The sequence below is a fragment of the Mauremys reevesii genome, linkage group 1 (genome assembly GCF_016161935.1).
Source record: "Mauremys reevesii isolate NIE-2019 linkage group 1, ASM1616193v1, whole genome shotgun sequence".
NCBI lineage: Eukaryota > Metazoa > Chordata > Testudines > Geoemydidae > Mauremys > Mauremys reevesii.
Window position 1 is genome coordinate 121,886,117 of NC_052623.1, and position 10,942 is coordinate 121,897,058.

Sequence of the window (10,942 nt, forward strand, 5' to 3'; positions counted from 1 at the left end):
CTTGAGGTCAAATCCTGCAAAATGATCAATGTCTGACTCCTGTTAAAGTCAGTGTCAAAACTTCCACTGACTTCAGTAGGAGAAGACTGTGGCTTTCAGTTAGAAAGTGTGGTATGTGCTGCTGCCCTTCCAAGACACCAACATTTCTTTAGACGCACATTTTCAAGAACTGAATTTTTGTGGAATAAATCTAAAGAAAATTTTACTTCTTTATTTCATTTGACTGGGGGGTGGGGGGAAGGAGTCAGTTATTTTTTAGGTGAAGAATAAAATATTTAACTTTCCTTCTCCAACTAATCTTTTAAAAGCATGATGAAATTAGTCCTAGACAGTAGTGCTGCCGTAACTTGCTATATTAATATTTTTAAATGCTTAACTAAGTTGTGTGGGATAAAGAGAATAAAAAAATTAGGGAAATACCACCACAAAAGGAAGACTTTACTTGCTACATATTTGTTTTAACAGATGGTGAGCTGTTGCTGCTGTTTTCACCTCCTTTACTTTGTGTTGTTAGCTATACTCATAACATCGAAGCAGTCAGTTGTGATGAAGCGCTAGTAGATATCACTGAAATCCTTGCAGAGACCAGACTGACTCCTGATGAATTTGCAAGTGCTATCCGCACCGAAATCAAAGACCAGACTAAATGTGCTGCCTCTGTTGGGATGGGTTAGTACTTTATTTAATATTTACTTACAAGTGTCATTTGCCGTCCTTGGGCATATCAAAATTACATAAGAGACGTCTAAAACGGTCAGTTTTCATGAAATACACAAAACATTGCCATTAAAATAAATGTATTAACATTTTCCATCAGGGAATTTTTTTTAAGCAACCTAACTTTAGGGGTTGCTACCAGCTCTCTTTTTAGTACTGACAGTGTGGTATAATTTCACTTCTGGGACACTTTGTGTTCATTTTAAAATAAATATTAAGATTGACAGATGAAAGCAGGATAAAACCTATTCAGTCACCATCCTGTATAAAAAGGGAAAGTAATAAAGGGCTGTAGGGTGGCATGACTTGGTATAGGTCATGAAACATGTTCACTAAAAGTAGAGGTAGTCAGTTTTGTAGGAGGTACAGTGTATGAATTCACATCTTTGAAAATTTTCCGTGCTTGCTTTTTCTTTTTCCTTGTCTCCCTCTCCCTCCCCCTTTCTCTCTGTTCATAATCATATTATCGAAATGAGAATCTGGGAATAAATATTGTGAGACAATTAAAATTCACTTCTGATTTAAGTTGAAATCCGTTATTGTAGCTCTTTGGAGGTAGATTTCTCCCATTATCTGTTACTCATCGTTGTTATTAACTTTAAATAAAATTCTCCAGATTCCTGTTTGTCATGCCTTGCCTTGAGACATATTTGGAACTGTTTATAGCCTTATTTAATATGCTTATTCTTTGTTTTAAAATAATACAATTTCTGAGCATACCTTTATACTTTGATTTCAGTTTTGTATTATTGGTTGAAAGAACCAAATTCCTCCAGTCAAATGTTTGTTCCAGTAATAAATATATATCAAATTCTTTTAAAAAGAGACCAGTCTGCAATTACTGTGTATCCAGTGGTTTTCTAAAACTTCATATGATGGGAAACAGTACAAAGACTTCAAACTTAGACCAGGATAAAATGATTGGAACAAAGGACATGTGGCCCAGTGGCTAAGACACAAGCCGGTGACTTGAAAGAGACCTGGGTTCAGTCCTTTACTCTGCCACATACTTTGAGACCTTGAGCAAGTAATTTAGGCATTGTCTCCTTGGGAAGGTTGCAGCAATATCATCAAAGATGTGAATTTAAACTGATTATATAGCTCAAGCTGTGCAAACTCCTGTGTTGGACACTCTTATTTCTGATATAGGTGTGTTTGAATGCTCTCATCTCTGATATAACTGTGTCGTCTTTTTTTTTTTTTTTTAATTTATTTATTTTTGTTGGGAACAGATTTGTTAGATTGAAATAAGAGCATCCACGCAGACAGAGCTATCACTGACTTAACTAAGCCATTTTATCTAAGCCAATTAAATTAAAACCTGTGAATGTGTGTAGACTAGGCCTTAGTTTTTCTGTGCCTCAGTTCCCCATCTTGTAAAATGAGTATAGTAGTATTTCCCACTTTACATAATGCTGTGAGGATACATACAGTAAAGATTGTGAGTCACTGAGATACTACAGTAATGGGAGCCATATACCTAAGGGAGGTAGAATGGTGGAAATCTGAAGTGACGTATTACAGGCAGAGGATGGGACACCAAAGGAAAAAGGAAAATTGGACATGGAATCCTTTATTGATTGTGTCATAAATATAATTCCTAGCATGGTGCCCGTGATGTCTGCATTACCATCATTATTTACCAAAAAGATATTAAATAATGTAACCCTTGGGGGACAGGAGAGACCGGGAACAACACATTGTAAATGGTGGCATTTACCTAACCTTTTGTAGTTTGCCCTATGCTACAGCAGGGTTTTTTTGGTAGCAGTGATATCACAGAATGAGACATGCTAACGCACCATATTAGAGTGGTAGCTGGTTGGACATGAAGAAACCTGTAAGCAGAAAAAAATTCGGAAAGTGTGCCAAATGTCCCCCTCACTCTGATTTTATGGGGCATTCTAATGGTAAAACTAATGGAATTTTATTCTTTTTTAGCAGGTAACAGGGCTGAGAAATACCCATTTCTATCATATAATTCACTTTTTAGTAAGACAGACAGTTTATTATATACTTAAGTTGAGTGCAACATCTTTTTCTAGAATGATCCACAGCAGTGATAGTCAGACCTCAGGGGCCAAATTAGTGAACACCATTATCCAAAAGAGCCACAGTAGTGAGAATTCATTGTTTCACATACTATATAATTCTCACAGCAAAATGACTGACCACATTTTTTTTTATCACCTACAATTGGTTAATTACATATTAAAAGCATCCTGATTGGTTGATAAATAATTAAATCACTGTTTTAATAACGTGCTGCAAAGAACCGCAAGAGACGCATTAAAGAGTCACTTGTGTCTCATGAGCCTTTGTGTATCACTGATCCTATAGTACAAAGATGCTGTAATTTTACTTTTTAACAATTTTGATAGCTCCTATGTCTACTTCTACATGTATAGAACATTCACTGGAGACTTACAGTATTTTGTAGTGGGCGTTTTTTATTATAATTTAGCAAGTACAAGTTAGTGTTGCAAAAATATCCCTTTTCCCTCAAATCCTACCAATTGCCAAAATGGAAGCATGGACTGCAGGAACAAGTAAATATTAAACAAAAAATCCAAAGCAGTATTTGGAGAGAGATTAAAATGTGGCTATACCTCTCTGCACCTTTCTCCTCATCCTCTGACTAGTAAAATGCTGTTTATGATGGCAGAAATCAGCATAGGCATCCTTTAATTATTTTTTCACTTTTTCAGGTTCCAATATTCTGCTGGCCAGAATGGCAACTCGCAAAGCAAAACCAGATGGACAGTATCACTTAAAACCTGAGGAAGTGGATGATTTTATTAGAGGTCAGCTAGTTAGCAATCTTCCAGGTACATTTTTAAATTGAATTATTGATGTCCTCCTTTTACAGGGATGTTTCAGGCTGACGTTAGAATTTGCTATATGCTGTAAAATGGTGTCCAGTATCAATCAAGGGGCAAATTATTTTCCCAAATTTCACATAAAAGAGGTTGGGCATTATTTAAGGTTATCTAATCTGCAAAATGAAGATATTTCATGTTTAGGATTATCTGCTGAATACTGGAATGCTCCTCATTTCTCTTGTCATTTTACATTTTTTCTTTGTATCTTCTTTAAGAATAAATTCCTTATTAAAGACATTACAAAGCCATACAGTATGGTGAGTTGGCAAGGGATGGGCTTAGTTTAGTATTTCAGGCAGCCTGAATATTTTTGCACTGCTAATTTGTGGGTGTGACATCTCCAGCAGAATTCCTGCTGAGTACATGACTACATGGGTAGTTACTGTTAGGAATGTAACAAAAAAGTCTTACTATGTGTGCTTGCCCACCTGGTTAGTTGGCTCTGTTATGAATAGTTGAAAATCGTATTGTGGGTGGTGTCAGGATCAAGGGAATATTTTTTTAGAAGGGGGTGTGCACTGGCAGAATTTTGAAGTTTGGGAAAGCACCAGAAAAAGGGAGTTAATAAAGATGAAGAGACATGAATGAAAAATGGGAGAGGAAAGGAAGTAAAAAGATGGATGGTTTTCTTAAAACTTGTTGGTATTAGGAAATTCTCAGTAAGAGAAGGGTTAGAGAAAAACAAGGAAGGCGGAGAAGTAAAAAGTCAGTGAGTAGAATGTAGAAGAGGAGATACTGGAAAATTGGGCATCCTTGAGTTGAAAGAAGGAAGTATTCCTTGAAATTAGCCAATGCAAGATGGAATAGTGTGTGGAGAATACAATGGAAAAGGAAACTACAATAGGACTAAAATACCTTAACACTTCTGTGTACACTGTCTAGCCATAATGGACATAGAAGTAGAACTGACATAATTGTTTTTCATTGAATTATTGTATATAAAGGTCTAAACAATTAGAGTGTAGCACTAAACTTGAGGTACAGGAAGCTGTGTGGATTGTGTCATGGAAGAATAGTAGAAATTTGCTCAATTGTGGCAACTGTATTTATGCAATTGTAAGGCAAAGTGCTTTCTTGTATGTAACAGGATAGCACGTTACCTTTATAGTGTATGCACCTGACACAGTTTGAAAGGTAAGACCCTGAAATTAATAAAGGATAACTGAAATACAGAGTGTAAATGGGTACTTAATCTTGCTCAAACTGTATGCACAGCTGTTTTAGGAATGTGTTCCAAAGCTAATGTAGATTTAGTTCATATAAGGAAACAAAACAGAAAGATATTGTAATAGACGTATAAAATATTTGAAAATAGCATCATTATCCATGCGTTCCTCACAGGGCCGCCCAGAGGATTCAGGGGGCCTGGGGTCTTCGGCGGCGGGGGGCCCCCACTTTGGCGGTAATTCGGCGGCAGGGGGTCCTTCCGTTCCGAGACCTGCCGCCGAAGTGCCCCGAAGACCCGTGGTGGGGGGTCCCCGCCGCCGAAGCAGCACCCGGCACTTCGGTGGCAGGTCCCGCTTCAGCGGTAATTCGGCGGCAGGGGGTCCTTCCGCCCCGGGGTGGAAAGACCCCCCGCCACCGAAGACTTGGAGTGGAAGAAGCTCCGGGGGGCCCAGGCCCCGTGAGAGTTTTCCAGGGCCCCCGGAGCAAGTGAAGGACCCTGCTCCAGGGCCCCTGAAAAACTCTCGTGGGGGCCCCTGTGGGGCCCGGAGCCTGGGGCAAATTGCCCCACGCCCCCCCCCCCCCCCCCCGCCCGGGTGGCCCTGGTTCCTCAATATACAGTGCTAAAACTAGATTAATACTTAATTTTGTCAATTTCACTTCTGACTATGGCTCACTATAGATTGCCTACAGGCGATTAGGTTTTAGAAGCTTGATTTTTTTTTTTTTCTTGATACATAACGTTTTTTTAGTTTGGCCTCTTCATCTAACCTGTACTATCTATCCATTTTTGTCTAATTACATTTAATTTTCTATAGTATAACGTAGTATGCTTAATTTAAAAGTCCTTTAAAGTTTTCTCATGCCACTTGCATTTAGTGTTTTCTGTAGTGTTTTCAGTGTCAGTACATCATTTAAATTGTAAAATGGAGATCCTAAAAGATGGAATCTGATTGTGAGAATATTCTAACTTTAGCTATCTATAGTAGTGTAAATGCGTAAGTTCTGATTACTTTGTAAATTATTACTTTTTTATAAACCAGTAATTTCACTAAAAATTAACACACTAGAATACTTACAATTTTCAGATGGTTCGTAACTCACCTCACTCATAATTTGAGCCATTTTTCCTCTCTGAAATAACATGTTTCCAACCAAGTAGCAATTGAAAATAGCTAGAATTTTTACTGGTTTCCTTTTAGGTGCAAACACTTGTGTACAGTTGCAAATATATCTCACTTGTTTTGTTTCTGAACTATTTTGGATTGATAAAGTGTATTAATCAGTGTACAGTCTTAATACTGACCTTGTGCTCAGTTGTTGTACAAAGTATAGAAGACACAGTCCTTATCCAAGGGGCTACAGGTTAAAAGCAATGTCCAGCAAGCACAGGTTAGTAAGTCTTGACACTGGAACAAGCATACAGACAGCAGTAACTGCAAAATTAGGCCCTTAACTAAAATTCAGTGAGACTAAACAAATACTGTACATGATATAAAATTTGCTGGTCAATCGTAATGCATCCAATGTGCTTTTTCCCCCAATCGTGCCTTAAAATTTGAACTGGATACCAGGCATTTCAAGATTAAAAGAGAATGGTAGTGCTTTAAAAATAATGAACTTTGTCTGGATTGTATAGACTTAACAGATCAAAATTACTTATTCTCTTGTTAGGAGTTGGTAGGTCAATGGAATCCAAGTTGGCATCTTTGGGAATTAAAACCTGTGGAGACCTACAATATCTTACTATGTCAAAACTCCAGAAGGAATTTGGTCCAAAAACAGGACAAATGCTCTACAGATTCTGTCGTGGTTTGGATGACAGACCTGTTCGAACAGAAAAGGAAAGAAAATCTGTTTCAGCTGAGATCAACTATGGTATAAGGTTTACTCAGGTAAACTAAAACTGTCATACGTTTTGGAGGATTAAATATTATATTTGAAAGACTTCCTCCCACAGCAGAAGATCCTCCTTGTTTCCCATGGATATTCCGAATGCCCTCATTTAATCTTTTTTGTTGTTGTTGTTTTTTTAAAGACATCACTCTATTACAGCCACAATCATAGCAGTCATATTGACAATCCATCATTCTCATCCTAACATTCTGTTCCCGGGAATGATTTACCAGTCTGAAATTCAAATTCTGGTTACCCATGTGGCAATGCATAATACCATATCTAGACTGTCATAGTGCAGATTTTTAACCAATTTATATCTTTTAAAATACTGCATTTTAAAAATATTTTATTAACTATAACAATGTTAAAATAATTATTACCTTCAGAAAGGAAGTTAGTGCAATGGTAAGATTGAGAAATTAAATATGTATGAAAATTATAAAAATTAAGGCCAACATTTTCATACCTGGATGCCTAAAGTTAGACTCTGTATCCATATTCAGGTTCTTAAACCAAATGCCTGATTGGAGAGGGAGGGAGCTTCTGCCTTTCTCATTGATTTTAGAATCAAAACAACAATCTAGGGGTTTGTCTACACAAACACTTAATCTACTCCCATTTCAAAGTAGGGTACATTAAAGCAGTGGTTCTCAACCAGGGATACACGTACCCCTGGGTGTATGCAGAGGTCTTCTAGGGGGTACATCGAGATATTTGCCTAGTTTTACAACAGACTACATAAAAAGCACTAGTGAAGTCAGTAAAAACTAAAATTTCATACAGACAATGACTTGTTTATACTGCTCTATATACTGTACACTGAAATGTAAGTACAATATTTATATTCCTATTGATTTATAATTATATGATAAAAATGAGAAAGTAAGCAATATTTCAGTGTAGTATGCTGTGACACTTTTTTTTTTTAATTGATTTTGTAAGCAAGTAGTTTTTAAGTAACGTGAAGCTTGGGGCTCTGCAAGACAAATCAGACTCTTGCAAGGGGTACAGTAGTCTGGAAAGGTTGAGAGCCACTGCATTAAAGCACAGTAGGGAACTTCTAGTGCACGACAGAGTCTACATGGGCACTTATTGCATGGCAGACTTGTGCGTGGCAGACTTGCACCTAAATGTTTGTTTAGGCAATCCCTCGGAACCTAACTTCAGCACCTTGAGTTTGAAACTTGGAACCCATGTTTCTACCAAAATTCTAATTTGATCATATTGCATATCATTCATAATTTATGGTACAGATTAAATTTAATATTAAGTAAACCTTAATGTATTACTTTTCACTTGGAAATCAGGAAAAGAAATGGGTAGGGGCCTCATGGCCAAGGTCTAAGAGTGTAGTAGAAAACTTTTCCTTTTGTAATTTCCTGACTTTTGAGTGCTTTATTTCTCAAATTTCTTGCATCAGTGTTGGGAGTTTTTCATTTAATTTCATAATATTAAATGAAAAAAAACTGATTAAATGCTACTAAATGCAGCATGAGGTTATTTGATCTAAACTGTGAAGTGGGGGATTCTTAAGTAAAGCCATTGAATTTAGGTGCAGCTTGCCAAGGAGTATAGACAACTTTGGCGGTGATCCTCAGCAAAAGTACTGCAGCTGCTTCAGACTTAAGAAGTTCACTTGGAAGTTTAGAGCCGCAATCATAAAAGATAGAAGTGAATGCTGAAATTGTGCAGAAATTGACTGCTTAGACTCCCATGCGTGTCTAGGAAAATCTTATCTACTGAATTTCTTCAAGTAGTGTCCCTGTTGGTGCTCCACTGTAGGTTAATCTGTGCCGCTGTGCCAGCCTGCCCATGCACTCTCCCTCCCTAGTGGTCTGCCTCAAGGCTGTCTAGCACTGAAGGAGCCAGCAGTTGTCCCTTCGTTATCTGTGTCCTTAGTATAAGTAGTAGTTGTTTTTGTTTCTTTTTGTTCTCCTTAGTAGTTAATGTTTCCATTTTATCCCCTTGGGATTAGAAAAGAACTTTAGCTTATGTTTCCTGCCCCAAGGGTCTTTAGAAGACTCTCTAAGTTCTTTCAGTTAATAAAAAAAAAAAAAAGACGGGGGAAGGGGGCATAAAAGAAGAGAGGAAAGAAGAACTTTCTTCTGCATTCCTCATTGCTAGAAGGTGATACCTCCCTCCCATGGGGAATGCCCAGCTTCTAGAGCAGGGGTCGGCAGCTTCTGGCCCGCGGCTCGCCAGGGTAAGCACCCTGGCGTGCCGGGCCAGTTTGTTTATCTGCCACGTTGGCAGGTTCGGTGGACCGCGGCTCCCACTGGAGCCTGGGACGGCGAACCGCGGCCAGGGGAGCCGCGGTCCACCAAACCTGCTTATGCAGCAGATAGATAAACTGGCCCAGCCTGCCAGGGTGCTTACCCTGGCAAGCCGCGTGCCAGAGGTTGCTGACCCCTGTTCTAGAGTTGCCTCTGGATGTCTGGGAGAGTCACATATCCCTCAGAAGTGCTCCCTCTGCCCCTAGTTAAAGCCGAGGTCTTGCAAGAAAAGGGAGCTGAAGTTAAAACTCCTCCTTATGGAGAAGACACTTCAGCCTCCAAGTGCTGACCCTGGATCATCCCTGGAGCCTTCAACTTCAAAGGGGTTAGAGTCACAGAAAGACCAGCAGATTCCTCCCGTAAAGTCTAAAGAGAAAGGGCTCAAAGTCCCCAAACTGAGTCGTTGGTCAGTCAGAGGGGTTCCCCAGTGTGACCACCTTGGTACTGGCTGCTCTGAACCATGGTACCCAGAAACATCAGAGTGCTTCTGCTGTGAGCTCTGCCGCACCACCTACACACACCTGGAGCTCAAGCTCTGAGGTTGTGGTACTGCTCTCTAAGGACAAAGACAAACACTCTACCGCCTCTAAAGGAGCAGCTCTGAGAAAACCTTTGGTTGAGTGAGACAAAGCTCCCATCTAGGGAACGCTCTGCACCTTCACAACCATTGGTACGGACACTCCTCCACAGTACCGAGTGAGCCGATGGTACCGTAAGAGTTCCAGTACCCTAGACACCTGACAGTTGGGGAAGAACCACAATCCCCATTATTTAGTACCAGGATCCTGCTTTTGAGCACATCCTGGCACCTGGAATCGCACTCGGCACCAGGCTATGTACTACCAATACCCCAGCCAGTGCCCCCCTTACTCGGTAACAAGTCTGACAATGACCAGGAGGATGTCATTTCCCTGGCCTCTCATCATGGCCCACCATCACAATACAAGGGTCTTCCTCAAGTCCATCGAACTAACCATGATCATGGTATGGGCCCCCTTGGGCACTCCCACCACTCATCTTCCCCTCCCCAGGGCTGTATTGGGTTCCTTGGGCAACGTACAAATCCCAAACTTCACGGGCATTTAATGTCTCTCAGAAAGAGTCTGCCTTGATGGTCTTCTACAGCGTCACTGTCCAAAGCCCCTGAACCAGAGGAGGAGGAAACTTGAGGAAAAGGAGGAAAGTCTTGAAGGGGAAGCTACCCCTCCAGCAAACTTCTCCTTATCTTTGCCAGATGAGGCTGTAATGCTCCTCCCCCCATCACTAGCTGATGATTTCAAGAACTTGCAAGGCCTTACTAAGGTGGCAGACCTGCTGCAGATTCCTCTACAGGAGGTAGCAGATGCACATCACACACTGGTGGATATTCTGCACACCTCCTACTCACCCAGAATTGCCCTCCCAATTAGTGAGTCAATTCTAGATCCTGCCAAAGTAATCTGGCAGACACCAACTGGCAAGAGAGCCGACAAAAATTTCTGCATCCCTCCCAAAGAGACAAACTTCCTGTTTCAACATCCACAACCAACTCCATTGTAGTTGATGTGGTTAATGCATGAGGCAAGCAACATCACGCCCGGTCGACCCATACGATTGTGATTGGAAAAGGCTACATCTCTATGAGAGGAAGGCATATTTGTCAGCGACATTGCAGTTTAGAGTCGCAAACTACCGAGCATCCATCGCCAAATATAATTGTATTAATTATGAGAAACTCAATGCATTTCTGGAACATTTACCGGAGAGACAAAAGGAGCAGTTTCAGGCGATTGTCAGAGACGGTCAGTTAGTAGCCAGAACAGTGTTACAGACTGCACTGGACGCAGCCAATACAATGGCCAGCTCTGTCTCTGTGGCAGTGGTAATGAGACATTCTTGTTGGCTACACCCTTCTGGGTCGCCCAGAGAGCTGCAGACTACAGTGAAAGATCTCCCATTTGAAGGGCCCAAGCTCTTCGCGGAGAAGACAGACTCTCTTCTCTTCACACCTTGAAGGATTCCTGGGCC

General features: G+C 40.3%; 1 protein-coding gene across 11 annotated transcripts in view; it reads left to right on the plus strand.

The window, feature by feature from the left end:
• Window positions 1–10,942, plus strand: part of REV1 (REV1 DNA directed polymerase) — a 104,017-nt gene that overhangs the window by 55,210 nt on the left and 37,865 nt on the right. For all 11 annotated transcript variants that reach the window (XM_039530215.1, XM_039530239.1, XM_039530172.1 and 8 more), the window contains 3 exons: window positions 515–669; window positions 3,426–3,545; window positions 6,438–6,658. In XM_039530215.1, the coding sequence (XP_039386149.1) occupies window positions 515–669; window positions 3,426–3,545; window positions 6,438–6,658 (496 nt within the window). The remainder of the gene's footprint in view (window positions 1–514; window positions 670–3,425; window positions 3,546–6,437; window positions 6,659–10,942) is intronic.